Source organism: Mastomys coucha, unplaced genomic scaffold (genome assembly GCF_008632895.1).
Source record: "Mastomys coucha isolate ucsf_1 unplaced genomic scaffold, UCSF_Mcou_1 pScaffold12, whole genome shotgun sequence".
NCBI lineage: Eukaryota > Metazoa > Chordata > Mammalia > Rodentia > Muridae > Mastomys > Mastomys coucha.
The window spans coordinates 25,793,761-25,812,228 of NW_022196894.1; the positions used below are offsets into that span (position 1 = coordinate 25,793,761).

General features: G+C 35.8%; 1 protein-coding gene across 2 annotated transcripts in view; it reads right to left on the reverse strand.

Annotated features, from left to right (window-relative positions):
- Positions 1 to 3,298: 3,298 nt before the first annotated feature.
- Positions 3,299 to 18,468, reverse strand: part of Fgf12 (fibroblast growth factor 12) — a 539,267-nt gene continuing 524,097 nt past the window's right edge. For both annotated transcript variants that reach the window (XM_031363565.1, XM_031363564.1), the window contains one exon: positions 3,299 to 7,269. In XM_031363565.1, coding sequence (XP_031219425.1) covers positions 7,151 to 7,269 — 119 coding nt within the window. In that variant the 3' untranslated portion in view covers positions 3,299 to 7,150. The remainder of the gene's footprint in view (positions 7,270 to 18,468) is intronic.

Genomic DNA, 18,468 nt, shown 5'->3' on the forward strand with positions numbered 1-18,468 from the left:
ATATCTTGACTGCAGTCCTGTGCCAAGGTAATGTCAATTTAGCTAAAAACACAATTCTGAAATTCCTCCTACCTCAGTACTACGACTTTCCTAGGCATGTTTTTGTTTTGTTTTGTTTGATCTTGGCAGATTGATAATATTTGGCATGTATTTTCTCTCCTGTGCAGTGATCTCTATCTAATCTAAGAGAAGTTGGTTACTCCCATAACAGTCAAGCTGTTATTACAGCAGTGGCACATCTTATCTGACTAGTTGGCATTATAATTTTTAGGGTGCATCAATGTCTCCACAATTTACAACCACCATCTGGCACTATAAAAGCTAGCCAATAAGGAGGAATCTGCCTGCTTTCTTTCTCTATATTTTGCAACAAAAGTGTATTGTGACTATGAAATGGAGTTTATTGACTAGTTAAGGTGGCCAATAAAGAGAAATGGCTATAAGTTGGTGCTGTTTGGAGTGTATCTGTGACCATCCTAATTGAGAACACATAAGAAAATACATGACACTGGTACACTGGGGTTTTTCTTTGATAAACAATGGCTTCTAAGATAAGCACTACCTGGTCATGTGGGATAGCACCATAACTACTTCTTTAGTTTATATTTTAATGGTCTTTCAAAGTAGTGTGTTTCTATGGGCATTTAAGAAAACTACGGGCGGTGGTGGCGCACGCCTTTAATCCTAGCACTTGGGAGGCAGAGGCAGGCGGATTTCCGAGTTCGAGGCCAGCCTGGTCTACAGAGTGAGTACCGGGACAGCCGGGGCTACAGAGAGAAACCCTGTCTCAAAAAAAAAACCAAAAAAAAAAAAAAAAAAAAAAAAAAAAAAAAAAAAAAAAAAAAAAAAAAAAAAGAAAACTAATTGTAGAAGCATATTTTCTAATAGAGTGTATTAGCTCGTCTGTAAAAAGACAAAGTTGAAAGTCAATGGAAACTTAAAAGCATTTTTGTGAAGGTAGCTTAAAGGTTTGATGTCAGTATAAAACATGACCAATACTGTCCACAATTGGGAGATGCAGCTTTGGAAATTTAGTATATTTGCTCTCACCTGGAGTGCTCAAACATAGAATATTTTAGAGATAAGGATGGAGATGAATGATTGTCCAGTGATTTCAAAATTTCTAATAGCCTAGGGCTATGTAGAATCAGTGCTGGGGGTATTAGGCATTTTGCAATGACCTAATAGAAGAACTATTTGAGTAATTATTGACTGAATTAATATAGTACAAACCACTGACAGAGGAGAACCAACTTGCACATTCCAGCTCCTTCGTGTGATGGTCAGGCATGACTGATGTGTTGAGACATTGTCAAACATGGCACTTGTTCTCATTTTGGTCAAGAGCTCCTAAATCTTTCCTTTAGGCTGGTAGCATGTTTTTGTCACTATTACATTTCCATTAGCGGTTTATTGTTATTGTTGTTGTTGTTGTCATCATCATCATCATTATAACCCATTTACTCATACATATAAATCGGAAATTCTGTGTCCCAGCATATATGATTGGGTTTCTATCCATTCTATTGATTCTCAATTATATAAGTGTTTTAACTACGCTGGCTGAAAAAACATCATCAATTTTATTTAATATTATGACAGTTCATTTGTTCCACAGTGAGAAGTGGTATCTTCTCTGCAGCAGGTATTTAATAATGATGGGAGATTATAACCATTTGGCTAGGAATGTCAAACACCCAACATATCTCAGATCAGTGTCCAAGCTGATTCTTTAGATTGCACACATATGAAGCAGTGGTTTCAAGTGTACAGGTATGGAGCACAATAATGTGAAGAGATTATTTTACAGGGGATGTTATAGAAGATGTGAAGAAACCAAAGAAAAGACAGCATTTGTTTCAGTGGTGGTGCTGGAAAACTCTTCATGAGCTGCCAGTCTGTTAAGGATTCTGCATGAACAATCAAACCCATCTTAAAAGATATAAAGAATCAAATCCAGAGATTGTACTGATGACATTTTGAATAACTTTTAATGTTTACTAATCTCATGTCAGTTTTTTTCCAAACTCCTATTCTGAGGATCTTCCTTGTTATATTTCTAGGTAGCTCCCAAAGTTTGAACATCTTTTAACTGATTTTCTATTTCAGATGACCCTATTTCATCTTTGTTTCTATAAAGCAAGTCTTTTCTGCTTTCTGAAATCCTTCCTTTCCTAGACTCCCTTTATGCACCATTAATGATGCTAAACTTATAAATGACACACCACTATAATTGACACATATTTGGGAGGTATTTTATGATTTATGTGTCTGAAGTTCTTGGTTTTTAGAGATGAAAATTTAGTTGACCATACTTAAAATCTTCCAAGTGTCTAGATAGAAACTAATGAAGAAATAAAGGTTATACACTCTAGTTCTTAACCCTAGGAAAAGGATGTGTTGGGTCACCATAGGTAGATTTGCAATTAGAAAGTATTTGCTTTTGGCTGTGCAATGAAATTTAATTGATTTTTTTTCCATCTAGAAAACCAAATCTTCCTGCACAGGACACATTTTTTTGAGCCACACATTTTATCATAGACACACTAAATGAAAAAGAGAGACTTCTCAGAGAAGTTTAATTTTTTTTTAAAGTGCCAGTATTCTACATGCATGAATATCTCAAGATTTTAATTTCTTTTCACTTCAGGAATGTGGTGGTGTATAAACATTTTACAAAGCTGATCTCAAAAAACAATGACTTGAATAATCTGTGCTGTAATGCAAAAACAAATATTAATTTGCTTGTTTTTTCATATAACATATCTTTTAAACAATTTAGTGTCAATTACTTACTAAGATTATATAACACTTAACCTTGAAATGGAGCTAGTAACAATTCTATTAGTGGTTATATATTTTATTCTTTTAAATGACTTTGAGTAAAATGAAGGCTACTGTCATTAAATTGTGCTTGGAGCAAAGACAAAGAAACATCAGCTCATTTTTTCCACTAGTAAAACTAATGATGCAATGTTCATCACACTATTTTAATGCTGTTGTAATGTTAAGTATTCTCTTTGTCCTGCTTTTATTTGTGAATGAAGCTTAGTATATCATCTCTGAACATTAGCGATCTTCATTCTATTTGGACGTAAATCTTGATTTTTAAATATGGACTCCAAAATATCCTGATAAAGATCAGCATTTCACATCCTTTAACTATCCCTCAGCCAGACTTTCAACATCAGCCTGAGATTTCTACAGGGTATTATAGCCTTCTAAGAAACATTTTAGACATTAAAGCGTTATCAGTGCATTAAAGGGGATTAATAATCACCAACATTCTGCCGTTGTGTGTGCTTTAGTATTGTTCCCACCAGTTTCTTTTTTATTATAAAGTGGCAATTTATACTATCATTAGAAATATACATTTATGTATAAAGTTTTGCATTCAAATCTCTTTATTTTTCACTACCTAATGAAAGACCACAGAGCAAATAAAAACTTTATATAGTATATCCCCATTTCAGAAGCATATGTATATATACACATGTATATTTGTAGAACAATCCACAACTTTAAATGTGATTCTGGCTTTAAAAAATGCTATTTACAGTCTATGACAGAGTAATACCCTCAGCCTTCTATGGCATTAAAATGAGCAGGGAATTTTTAAGTTTGACCGTGTCTGTCTCACCTTGTGCAGAAGAAATCAACCTACTTCATGGAAAACTTTCTTAAAAGCAAAACCTTGTACTCTGAGTCACAGGGTATATGGAGGGATTTTTTCTAATTCTGGGTCTATGTTTTAAAACATAAATCAACATTGAAATAGTCATGATCCTCCTCTAAGCAACCTGGGGTCCCAGGTTGCACCTAAGGACCATTTAGTACACAACACACAAGCTACACTCCATCCTTTCCTTTTGTTTGACTACCCTCAGCCTTTCCCTGTGGCGATGACAGAATCACAAACTGAAGAAAATAATACCGAGCAACAGCATCACCATTTTTTTAGGTAGAAGAGTTTCTGGATTGGATTGAGGTTCACAATGAGTTACATTATGTTACTGTCTATTCTGTGTGCCAATCCACAATGGCTAAAAAAGTGTCTTATGAACTTCATATATGTAATTCAAAACCAAAACTATCACTATGATCATGAAAAAGATGGCTTACTGTGTTTCAGTCTCCTGAAGCACAAGGTCTCTAAGCTAGCAGCACCATTTGTTTCTAGACCTCAAGCATCTAGCTAAAATATCAAGTAAAGAATATTGACCAGAGAACCGTTTTGTGAGACTCGAGGAAGTTTTGTTTGTGTTATCAAGCCCATTTGCTTAAAACCTAGTAAAGGCTCCTAGAGTCAGCTACTAGAGTCCTTTCCTGGGATTATGCTTTTGCATTGTTTTAGAAACAACAAAAAGATAACCCTCATAACAATGAAACAACAGGTGATAGATGAGTTGAAGCCAGGCTACAGAACAAAGACTATCACAGTGAAGAAAAAAAATAACCATTGAACCTGACCCCTATATTCTTATTTTTTAAATGAAATTGAATGGTTATATACTTATATTTTTCATATATTTTAAATGTAATACATTGAATTTTGGTTCTATTTATGATTTCAATATACTTCAATAGCAACCAGAAAGTGAGCAAATGCCCACCTTGTGTTCTAAACATTTTTCTTTTCAGGTCTATAAATAAAAAAGAATGTGAGGCTTTTGATTTTTTTCTTGAAATCAGGTGCAAATGATACAAAGTTAATTTCCAAAACACATCTACATTTCCTTACCATGATATGGAGGGCATTCTAGAGACAGATTGAGTGCTTAGAAAGCTCCTCTTTAACTACTCATAGATTGGGGCAAAATGTGTCTGAATGATGAGCAATGGACAACCACTGAAAATAGAGAAGGGATTTTATTGGAGATTAATATCAGCATTATATTTTCATAAATAATGAGGTTAAATTCCTATCATGAAATCCTCAGAGAGATGGGCAACTGTGATTTCCACCACTTATACTTCCTGTGGACCCTCAGTGCACTATGGTTGAGTAAACTTATCACCTTAAAAACTCCAGGCACTTCCCTTTAAAAGAGCCCATGATCCATTTTGTTCAAGCCTCTTTATTTATTCATTTATTTTTTTTAAAGAAAATAAGGCTTTGTGCTTGGGATTTGTTTGGTCCTGGAAGTGACAGGTGTACTTATGATCAAGTTGGATCAACAGTGACAACAAATACAACTTCTGGATGTGTGTCTTTACATGGTTGTACTTTTCCTAAGAGAGCAACACTCCATATAATTTATATGTATATATGGATACATATATATATATACATTAAATGTATCTGTTACTTTACATATATTCTGATTTAAAATCTGTCCAAAAGCTTTGTCTCTATGCATACTTCTATTCTTCTAAGCTTTTTGGGAAAATTCCCCTAGTACGTTTTCTGCCACCCTCCAGAGAACATAAATAGATAATTTATAGGGCAAGAATCACACCAAAGAACAAGGTTTGTGTAGAGGGGAGACATTATGTTGACCTTAATAGAATACAGCAAACCATGGGAAGGTTTGAAGTGAGGGCTTAGATCTTCTGCAAAGTATGTATTTTAGGGAATCATAGTTGGAATAATACATGCTGGACAGTAGAGATATAGGAGAAGTTACATGCTTAAGTCTTCTCATTATGATATCCATAAAGTTGCAAACTTTTTAACATTCTGGTTTGGTTTGTTTGAATTTGGATTTCTCTACACCATTCCTGATATCCAGGGCGAAGTAGGCCTAGTAATTTCAATGCTGTGGTATAGCTTCATGTCTTTGTTAATGTTTTCTAGTGCTTCAGAGTTCTAACAGTGTTCTCGCTTGCTCTTATGTGGAATTTTTCACGACACAAACCCACCGACAAAATCCTGTCTATTGAAACCAAAGTTGTTAATTCCACAGTTTTCTCTCTGTCCCTTAAAAATTCCATGTTCAACAAATTACATTCTGTTTTCTAGAACAGAATGATTGCAAACTAGACTTATAAATGTGGGTAAATCCAACATGCCACTGGCTTCATAGATGCTAAGGTAGAAATTTCACAGCCATTCCTCCTAATTTCTTCTAGAGTTTAAAAACCAACCTACACACAAAACTAGCAATGTAAAAAGGCAATTAAATTTTGCTTTGAGTCTCTATCTCAGACCTATTTCCTTCTGTAAAACCCACCTTCCTTCTCTCAAGCTGCAAGATATGGTTAGAAAAAAAAATCAACTTTCTGTGATAGCTAGACATTCACATACACACTCAAAGATACCAACATTAAGACTGGATGGAAAATGCAAGAAGCCCATGCTTCTTCACCAGATGCCAGGGAGTTCCCTAAGTCTCCTCAGGAATACATTAAAACCCTTTTCACTTAATGCCTAAAAAAATAATAAAATTCCAGATCAATACCTAGATAAAAATATAATATTCTCCTTAAAGAATTGTGAAACTCTTTATAAAGTAATTAAATCAGCTAATATGATTAAATTCAACATAAGAGTTTCATTTTCTAAATAAAAAAATAGTACTAACATCAAGAATAAGTTTAAAGCTTTTTTTCATGCAAATTGGTTCCTGGCTATATGTCTAACAGATACTAGAAGAATATAATTTTGACATTTTCAATTTTATGATTAAAAGAATATCCTGGAAACAGAATGTAATCGTGTATCATGGACAGAAGTATAAAGAAAATACAAAATTGAAACAAATCTGCACATTTCAGAATGCTCTAAAACTTAAAAGGATTTACAATTCAACAACATTTTAAGTGGCTTTCCAAACCTTTTACATCCATTCAATGACTGTGTTTTGTCTGCATTATAGCCTGTCTTCATTACAATTAGCCCTCTCTTAACAACAACACAGTTAAATTTAATGTTTGTGGAGTCCAATTTATTTTTTTCCTTTGCTCTTATGTGCAATAATTGTTATGCATGTGAATTTTCTACCACATTGCAACAGGCAAGCTTTGGTTCAAATTTCTTGTCCTACACAAAGGAAGATTTTGAGTGCAGAATCTCAGCTACTAAGTCCTGTGATGATGTTTTATTTTTATTTTTCTCTCTTGTTGGGTCGATTTACTGGAGAAAATGGGGAAAGGGAGGGAGAACAAGGGAGAGGGAGGAGAGGGAAGAAGGGAAGAGTTCTTGGCTAGGCTATGTAGAATCTTGATTCACGACTTTGCCGCCATTCATGGTGGGTGTTCCCGAACTTTTCCTCGAGCGTCCTTGCTTTTCTCCAATTTCGTGTAGTGATGGTTCTCTGTACATACACACTGGAAGGCAAAATTAAAAGAAAAAAAGAAAACTTACTTATTATGACCAATATAAATCTGGCATCAATGAATTTCTCAAATTTGATTTTAGAATATTTTTCACTGTCATCATCAGCTGTTCTCCCAAATGTTGTATTAGTGATAAATAGCCTCAGTAGCAACACAAGGTAATTTCTGCTTCTATCAGGCACAATCACTGCAGACATGGCAGTTGTTCTGTTCTGTGAAAGATAATGCTTGAATCTATATAGTCTCTTAACATGTACAATGACTCTTATTGAGAGAAGAAATCAGAAATACGGTAGTTAAAATTAGACAAATTTTGATTCTAAATCCTTTTTCTAAAGCCTTCTTTCTGGAGGTGGATATTTCTTGATCTGCTAATCTTACTCCATTGCAAACCTTATGACATTGCTGGAGCCATATAGTTTTAGCTCCAATTTTCACAGCATCCTTCCTGAGAGGTCATATTTGTATGAGGATTGAGAAGTAGAAAAATATCAATGCATTTCCTTAATTTGCCCAAACTTTCTTTATCCAAACCAAGAAATCAAGTCCCCTCCTTAGCTACTCCTCAACAGGGCATGTGGTTATTCAACTTATCATTATGTTCACTTCTTCTCTTCTTTGTCTGGGCTAAGGCTGTCAACTGTGAGCTATCATGGCTGTTACTCAATTATTGCTGAGAATGAATAGGTTTTCCAATTCATAGCTATTCCTACAAGATAAATCACCATAGTGAGTCCTTTTGCTTCACTGGGCTGTTATTATAATAGAGACAAATGTGTCTACATTGGCATATTTCACTTAAGCATCAGGAGTTTTCCTCTTAAAATAAGAACAAATAAGTATCTTTGTCTATTCTGTCTGTCATCACCCCAGTGATTCAGTAACTTGAATGCTGTTTCCAATATCAAGTAGTTTCCTCTGTTGAGTATGAATGGAGAGTAGTATACATCTTTAGAAACTGTACTCTTTGATCCACAGGCTGATTCAGCTACTTATTGATAGTATCAACTCAGACACACTAATATAACCAAAAATATGGCATTTCTATCTTCATAAACACATAAAAAATATTTAAAATAATCAAGAAAAATAAGACTATTGGTTAAAATTTTAGATAACATATTTTAGAGGATATAGTATAAACTATTCTGGCCAAAGCCATTGCACCATATTCAAAACCTAGACTGAAAAATACAAACGCTAGTTCAAGTTTCTTCTAGTGTATTTAGTAGTGTGCAGTAGTGTGCAATTGTACTAAGTATGGATGTTGTTACTATGAGACTTTTGAGTCATTAGTGCCATAGTGGGTTAGAGATACTTCATTTTTATTAAGCTTGTAGGTGTTGCTGATGTCAGTGAAATATATTACATACTCTCTTAGTAGTACAGAATACAGCAATGAAATATGCTTATTCAATGTCTTCAGTAAGAATATTTCACTTGTACTTTTCAATTAAGTTTTTAAATATTTTTTAAATTTTAAATATTGCCATGGATTCTTCTAATATCTCCAAATGCCATTGGTTTAAGTGAGACAGTAAAAGCTATAGTCAAGCTATGTACTACTAGCTCAGAGAATTGATTCTGATGTTTACTAATAGTTAGATGAAAGCCCTGTCTTTAAAAGAAGCAACAAAAAGAACCTTGAAAAATTCTTATAGTATATCCATGTAGATTCTTAAAATCCCTCAAGTGTACTAGCTCTTAATTGTATTTCTGTTATGAGAGAAGGAGAGCAATGTATCAAATCTCAAAGGTGAAAGCAAACTTTTATTTGTGCATAATATATCCACTTATCTGTGACTGGCTAATGCACAGGGGAACTCAAAGCTAAGGAAGTGGTTCCATTAGAAAGCAATTCGCAGGATGCTATGAAGCAGTTTTTAGAACTCCATCACATAATCAGCTATGAAAACCCACGTCTTCACTAAGTTATAATCTCAATGGGAGAAAAAAAAACTTTGTTTTTAAATACCCAGAAAAAAGTACAGGGCCACAGATTACTTCAACATCATCATAGAGTACTTGAAGGGTGATACTGCCTGACTCACTAAATAATGCATTTATATAGTTGCATTTCATAGGATTACAATATTCCTTCTGCTCTATATTTGACTTTTATTTTTATGTACTTCCTACTTCTCACATAAACGCAAAGTACTTCATATGTAAACATACAAACATTGACACTAACATGAGTGATGCAGACATTTTTTTTCCGATAATTGAAGCCTATTCGCCATTCCTGAAATTGAGTCTGCAAAGAAATGTCCAAATTGACCTATGGAATTTTACAATTTATAAAAGTAAAACTTAAAACGCTACCACGGAAGATGCAATCTTCTTTTAGGCTAACTCAATCACTATCCCCATTATATCCCATGAAACTGAATAATAAAATTCAGTGTTTTAATAAACAAAATGGCTAACAGGCATGTTTTCCAGTTCACTGAAAGAAACTGTCTCTTCTTCACTCAGTGAGTGAAATAGGTATTTCAGTTTCTGCTTGCTGCTAGCAAAGTGAATTTGGATGAGGAATTGCATGCCGAGATGGGGAGCAACGCATGGAGGAAAAGAGGAAGGATGAGACGGACAGGTAGAGAAAGAGGGAGAGAGGAGGTGAGGGAAGAATAGAGGGAGGAAGAGAGAGAGCTCTATTAAACCAACTCCTTTTTCATTATCATTTGTAAGTCCTGGGATTCAACAAAACTTTGGACTTTAGAAGGTAACAAGTAGAGGGATATAGATCTCAATCAAATTTTAGAACTAAAATTACTTCACAGAGCACGATTCAATTCAATTACAGTGTAAGGAGAAAGGACAGGGAAAGGATAAGCGCTCCTTGTGTGATAATGGCCATCTCCAGTAGTTGTGATAATTCTCTGTGAGCCAAGTTCTGAATACTTCAGGATAAATGTTGGAAGAATTTAAGAAGAGACAGATCACAAGGTGTCCAACAAATATGTAAGTTGAACTGTAAACTGTTACCCACCACTTTAAGTTGATCTTCTCATTTACTAGTTATAATAATGCTTTGATCATCATAGGTCAGAAATTATTATCTTCATTTTTTTGAATCATAAAGCAACTGACCTCCCTAGTGTCAGGGAGCGAACAGTGGCAGAGCTAGGATGCCAATGTCTAGACGTGAGTTTTGATCAAAACAAGATTCAACAGGTTAATACTAGACATGTTTGCATTATTATGGTGACATATTATTTAATATTTAAGTTGGTCTTTTACTAAATATTGCTAGTGTGGTTAAGAAATGGTTCTGAAAATATGTACTTTGTGGATACGCAAAAACGAGTAGGTGGAAACTAACAAGTGTGGGTGGGTACGTAGAGACATTGGAACACTTATGTATTGTTGCTCAGAATAAAAGATGGTTCAGCCACCTTAAGAAATGATGGCTGTTAAGACAATTACACAGGATTCCCAAGGCATCCAACAGCTGCAATTCTGGATATGTAACAAAAAAGGAAAGGAAAACAAAAAGGCACTTGAGTATATTTCGCGTATCCATAATTATGGGGAGGGATGCTGGTGTTGGCTTGCAAAGGACGGATAAAAGTAACAGCACTGAAATGGTACCAATATCTTTTTGTATTTTCTCACAATTAAAAACACCCTAATTGTTCTGAGTGTAAGCAATAAGTAAAATAAGTAACTATCTAGGTTGTGGAGATGAAGGCTCAGCAGTTAAGAACACTTAATTGTTGCAAAGGATTCTGGTTTGGTTCTCAGAGCCCACACAGTAGTTTAGAGCCATGTGAAATGCTAGTTCCAGTGAATCTTATACTCTCTTCTGGCCTTCTCAGCCACCAGCATGCACACAGTGCAAGGCACTTACATACATGCTAAGGAAACGCTCAAACATGCAAAATAAAGTAAATAGAGATTTCTTATTAACCTATGTATATTCAACCTCTTCCCTGTAATAAGAAATATGTCACAGTATTGAAACTAAGGAGTGGGGGAGAGATATAATCTAGAGAATGTACACTTGGGAAGCAGATTTAAGGATTCAATGAGAAATTCTAGGGCTGCATTGCTTATTCAGTTTAGTTATCTGATGCTATGAACAATTACAATATAAACAACCCTCCTTTGGACATACCGTGAAGTTAAACATAAGATGACATAGGGAGATGGTGAGGGATAAGTGACCTAGGGCTAGGTAGCCTCAGACCTTATCAAATTCCACCCTGATAACTGGAAACCTGAATCACTATATGTGAATATACCCCAGTCTAGTTTTCATAGTAAATGGAGAGTAAATAACAGGTCTACCCATCAAATACACATTTATCTAGAAAAATTAATAATCCAATCACTTTAATCAAAATTATTTACGTGGCATGAATTCAGCCAGTCTGTTTTAGTCAAGAAAAATCTGAATCTCACAGTACAGCTCTCTGAAGAAACACATTTGAAAAGGTTCATCAATTGTTTAGTTCCCTGCAAACATAGTCTCAAATACACAGAAGCAAATCTCTAACTCCAGATTCATTATCCATCTGAGATACACTTGTATCTGTTGTGGCTCTTCCAAGTACCAATTTTGGCTGCAATTTCAATATGTTTTTTGTTTGTTTGTTTTTGTTTGTTTGTTTCCTCAAGCTAGGTAATACCTGCTTTCATTTGGAAGGAGCTTAATTTAGACCTTAAGAAGTCAAGACAATCAATAACTGATAAATTCAGAATAATGAATTCTACATAGGAAATGACAATCACAGAATCTATGGTAAGAATTAATCATGATTTCAGACAAGCATCAGAATTAGAATGTAGAGTTCTCTTGTTAATCTGTAACCATTAAAACTGCAGTAGGAAGCTCAAGAAGGCATGTCCAGGGATCTGTCTAGATCATATCTCTACTAGTGATATAAATTCCAGGACTTCAGGGCACAATTTGAAAAGTTCCAAGAACATGTTGGATTTAAGCTTTTCTCTCTCTATTAGCCAGAAAGGAATTAGATCCATTTTCAGAGATCCAAATCGAGTCACTGTTAAAGAGAGGGCTTTCTGTTACAGAGAGCTACTATCTCATCAAGAACAAATTTGTTTCATTTTAGAAGTTCAAACATTATATTAATACATTCTCATGGATATTTTTCCTGCACCCTTTGTGTATTGCATCTTGGCCTGTTTCAGGTAGGAGGGTAAAGAGTGACATTCTCTTCTTTTTAACAAGGAAAAAAACTCCTAAACTGGAAAATGTGAAAACAAAATGAAACAAAACTTCGTATCTTTCCTGTCTCCCAGGCTTCACACAGAGTTTCATAAAAGCCCAGATTCAGTGACCTCCATTGTGACAATTTGAGATAATATGGAGTATAAGCAATTGACTGTCTTCATCCAGAAGCCATAGATGATACTTCTAATACACTTAAATATACTTATTTATCTATTTTATTGTATAAGCATTGGAGTTTTGCCTGTTTGTGTGTCTGTGTGAGGATGGTGGATCCCCTGGAAACAGTTATAGATAGTTGTGAGCTGGCATTTGGGTGTTGAACTTGAACTCAGTCCTCTCAAAGAGCAGTCAGTGCTCTTAGCCATTGAGCCATTGGTCCAGCCCCTAATAAACTTTATTTTCAATAGGAGTGATTTAATATGTTTGGTGGAGAACCAATTCTAATTGTATTTCTGGAGGTACCTAACACATTTTGTCAATAGTTTCAATGCCCCAATTTCAGGATTGTTCAGAAATTGCTTCATCTTTTTCTCCTTATATCTGACTCCTAATGGTGTCCTTGGTCCTGCAGCTTCTCTTCTTTCTGTTCAGTAATCAGGAGCAGAAAGCAGACAAAGAATCCTTTGGTTCTTCTTCGCCCTCAGAAGGTTTCTGTGATAGAATGTCAGTGTTCCCCTACCCACTCACCCCGCCTTCTGCTACAAGTCTTCAGTGAATTGGACAAAGACTAGGGTTGCAAGGGAGACATTTCTGTTTGGTTCTTTAGCACCAAGTTCAAATCAAAGCATGGTTTATTTCAGTTCTTTCCTTCTCCCCATCCCCCTGCTCTGATTTTTGCTTTCATTTCTCTCTTTCGCATCTTGACCTTTCTTTACATTTAAACACTGTACCTTTCTAACACAATAGCAGATTGAAGGGAGGAACTCGGCAGCACTGGCTAAGTACAATGAGGTAAAGGTTTGGTGGCAAAGCATTTGCCATCCTATTTAGACACAGGACAAGCACAGGTTCTTACGAACAAGACTCACATCACAGACTACATTAACACACAGGATATTCTAAGAATCCCAAGTCTAACCCTTCAATGGGAACAGAACAAACTTGAAAGGTAGATGCTGGTAGCAAGGGTATTGACATTAGGAAGATAGACATATTTGCTGCTTCCTAAGTGTGTTATGACCACTGCAGAAAGGTCAATGATCATGGCAGTACATAGGGAATGCTGCGAGATCTGATGATAATCCCTCCATAAGCTACCAAATTTGTGATATTACATGTGATATATTTTGGTTTGTTTTTCCATGAAGGATTGTTCTCTTGAAGGGTAAATTTAACCAATATATGCTAGTGGGCCTTACAGTTTTCTAACAAACAACAACCAAGTGTCATTGGGGTGGGTTTTCCATTCTCCAATGTTCTGTTCTGTGGTGCCTGATTCAAATGAAGCGATCAGAATATGCAGGATTTCTATGCCACCATCACAGATCATGCTTCCTTAGTTCTCCTTGAAAACTAAGATCAAACCAGTAACTTTCTTAAGCACATGGGTTGAAATGCAGGAGCTGCTGTTATTCGTAAAGGTGGCAATTACGCAAAACTAGGTGCTTAGTGCCACCTCATGGGTCTCCTTCTGCTGTTACCCACATAATAACAAACATTGGGTACTTCCATGAGTACCCAATGTGTGTGTGTGTGTGTGTGTGTGTGTGCATTCTTATACAAAACTTTAAGCAGGTAAAATTAACAGATGAACAAAGTAAAAACTGTAAAATGTTACCCATTTGCAACTCTTTATAATATTTGTTTTTTAATATATCCACACGCACATGAATGCTCACCCCTCCACACAATCACACACACTCACACACATACACACACACACTTCTCAAATGAAATATTTCTGGTTTTATCTTTCTCAATTAAGAAAGTAAAAACCAAAGAGGGTAGATTAATCAAACAAGATACTAAGCCAGTATCCAGGATAGAGTCAACATTAATCTGTAAATGACTAACTCTTAAGTTCACATCCGAACTGTTGATTTTGTTTGTAGTAGAATGAAAGACAATGTTGAGAATTCTTGAATTGAAAAACCTGATCCTCAAATTCACTCACTCGGGCTTTTTCTCTTCTTGGAATGCAGGTGCATTCCCACTGCATGTCTCTCATTTCTCCAGAGTGATAGGTCCTATAGCAATTCTGTCTCCCTTTAAATTCCAAGAGCTACTTTAACCCTTATCAGATAAGAATAAACACCTACTGTAAGAGCTCTGTGTGTGTGTGTGTGTGTGTGTGTGTGTGTGTGTGTGTGTGTGTAAACCTGGTCTAATGGATCATATCACATCACGTTTTCAAATGTCACCTAGGAGCAGCTAGTATAATGAGATAATGCACATTGTATACATACTTGTTAAGTGGCACCCCTCCATGGAAGAGGATGTGCTCTTTGTTAACTTTGTTCTAACAGGAAAACCCATTCCTCCTCTATTTCTCCCCATTTAATAATTACCACCATCATTCACCAGTTGCACATGTACAAAGATTAGAAACCAGCACTGATTTCTTTCTTTTTTAATCTAACATCTTGGACCCCCAATAAATTCAAATGCTTTACTAACTCTAATATAAGAATAAATATAGCCACTATTTCTTTATGAAAAAATCCAGAGTATGAGCTACCTTCATCCTGGTAGAAGATGGTGGGTTTTTAATTCATTATTAATTAATTAATTATTAATTCACTTTAAACTCCAATCATAACCCCTTTTCTCCTCCCAGTCTCTCCCTCATATACCTCCTCCTACATCTTCCCTTCCCTTTTTCTTCTGAGAAGGGGAGGCTGCCCCTGAGAACCTATCCACCCTGACATACCAAGTCACTGCAGGACTAGGCACATCCTCTCCCACCAAAACGAGATAAGGAAACCCAGTTGAGGGAACAGAATCTACAGTCGAGGAACAGAGTCAGGGACAGTGCTGACCCCAGTTGTTGGGGGTCCTGCATGAAGACCAAGCTGCACTTCTGCTACATATGTGGGGGCGGGGAGTCTAGGCCCAACACTTGTATGCCCTTCTGTTGGTAGTTTAGGCTCTGGCCACCCAAAGGGTCCAGATTAGTTGACTCGGTCTTCTTATAGAGACGCTAACTCCCTCAATACATCCCTAACTCTTGCACAGGACTGTTTAATGTTTGGCTGTGGGTTTCTGTATCTGTTTCTGACAGCTTCTGGGAGGGGCCTCTCAGAGTACAATAATGCTAGACTACTGTCTTCAAGCATAACAGTAATAATGTCATGTCATCAATAGTGTTAGGGCTTGAACATCTTGCCTCTCTCCATCTACCTCGTATGACTATTTTATTTCCCCTTCTGAGTTCAATTCAATTATCCTTCCTGGTCTGTCTTTGTTATTAAGCTTCTTTGGGTCTGTGGATTGTAAAGTGGGTATCCTGTAGTATGTTCAACAGAGGACAGAGCTTCATAGCTGAGGCTCATTTACTCCATTTTCATCTCTACAGAAGAGAAGATGACTTCTAGTAGTGATGCAGAGGAGCTGTCATGAAGTAGATTGTTAGAAGTGCTTATAGGGCCCCTGTATTTGCTACTGACAGATTCTCCATCCAAATGGAGACAATAGACTTTCTGTTTTGGATAAAACTCATAACCCTTGCCTTCTATCAGTTTCAACAAAAGAAGAATGAAATGAGTAATCTATTTTATTACTGGCAATTTAGTCAAATCTTCCTTGGCCTTCTCTAATTTCCAAGAAATAGAAAGGTTAAATTGTTCTGTAAGTTCATGTACCATTAAAAAATATCTAACTATCTTAATAGCAGATCATAGAAGAGCTTGGGCAATTAGCATGAAGCAATTTCACACCATAATTAATGTCACGTGGAATCTTTTTGGTACTGTGGGAGCAGGTTAAATACTGGTTTGGAAGTAACAGGCCACAGGAAAGTCTCCAGTATGCTGAAAAGTGTTACAAAGGTTGAGAAATTATGAACAGAAAAAGGTTTATATCTTAACATGAGAAAAGAACAGAAACAACATTCAAGTATAAATGGGGGGCAGAAGTGGGTGATGCATGTCTTGGAAAAAGGTGAGGACTTTTCATTAAAGATTGATTCTAGAGGCCAGCAAAAAGACTCCGAGAAGAATTACAAGGGTTACAGACCAAAGGGAAACTCAAAAAGTGGGGAGGAGGAGAGACAGAAAGAGGAAGGGAGAGAGCCAGAGAGCCAATATGAATATTGCTTCAACAATTAAAGCAATATGCAGCACTATAGAAGTTTGGGGATCCATTTTTCTATATTTGTCTTTTAGTACTGAGACTCTTTGCACATGTACCATCTAATTCTTGTTCCAGACAATTTAAAATATATATCAAAATAAGTTTGTGGTTTTCATTTTTGCAGTTGGAGCTTCGCAGGCTTAGGAACTCTGCTTCCTTCTCTTTGGTGACTCCCTGTTTAGCAGTGGGAGTCTCTGCTCTACACACTAGAGTGGATATTTTTTTACTCATCTAATGCTGTAACCCATAGCATTTTGTCAAGACAGAAGAAAATATGGCAGTGTCCATTTTTCTAAAGAAAAAAGGTAAAAGTATTTTTCTTTTAATCTAGCAAAATTTGAGACACTGAACTTTCTTAGCACGGCCCTGTAAATCTGTTTACTTCTGTGAGCTCAAAGGATTTCATAATTGATTTCATTCTCAAAGATGCTCAAGACTGAAGAAGGTAATTATTTTCTCAATATTACTTAGTAAGCAATTGCCAAGAATAATCAGAACTAGCCTATCTCATTCTTGGTTATGTGGTATTTCTTAGGTTATACTTTGTGATCAAGTTAGTAAAATAATTGACATTATACCTGCCAACTCCACATAGCAATTAACCTAGTGCTTAATCATGCCTATCCGAGTAACAGTGCTAAATTTTAAATTATTACATGATGTAGATATTTCAATTCATTGTGTCTGTGAAGAAAAGTTCCTGAAAGGAGCCAAACTTCACAAAACCTTCTATGAGGCTGGCAAATTGAGCAGAATTGCAGTGATAGAATGTTTCAGGTCCACAGCCTAGTTACCATTTCCTGTGGTGTAGCTTTAGCCCCATTAATAGTCATGTTTGCCTACTTCTGTATTTGACCTGACATGCTCATATCTAACAAGTAGAACCCTTTGGAATGCACTAACTTATGAAACCCTTTAGCTTTTACTAATAGAAGGCTGTGTTGACAGAGAGCATCAGCGTCTATAGCAGCAATGTTTCTCCTCTATTTTATTCAACCTTGATAATGTCTCCAACACATAGTTCCTTAAGTTACAACTTCCTTTGTTTTGTTATTTTTAAAATTATATCAAACTCTTACCACTTTGGAGTAAACAACTTAAGGTAACTTAGATCTGTGATACACGGCCATGGTCACTCATATTTGATTCTACAATATACTCACCCTTATCTCTTTTGAGGTGAGAGTTGTGTTTGCCTATATACTGTCATATGTAAACCTTACTCAACTTTATTCAGTGCAGAGATCACAATAAATTAAATAAACTTGAGGTTCCTTTGACCAAACTTGGTCAAAATAAGCTGAGCAATTCAACCCATCTCAGTCCAAAATACCCAGTCTCAAATTTGGTGACCATCAGAGCCACATGGACAGCTTTAAAAGTTGCACATACTTAGGTCACACCAAAATTAATCAGATCACTTTGGACAGTTCGCCAGTTCTAAGAATATCCAGATGGTCATGATACTGTTGTATAAGATGCAACAATTTATGTTATTCTGCTAGGATTTAAAATTACATAACAAAGAAAATGGATGACATGTAATTGCACGAAAGTGAGGGAAAAGTATATTAATTATCTGTCTCCATAAAAAATTGATAGAAGTGTTTTAGTATTCCTAATTTAAAACTTATTGTGTTAAAAGGGTGGCTTTCAATCAATAAATATTTTGGTAATATTTTTCTTTTGCCAGTACTCTA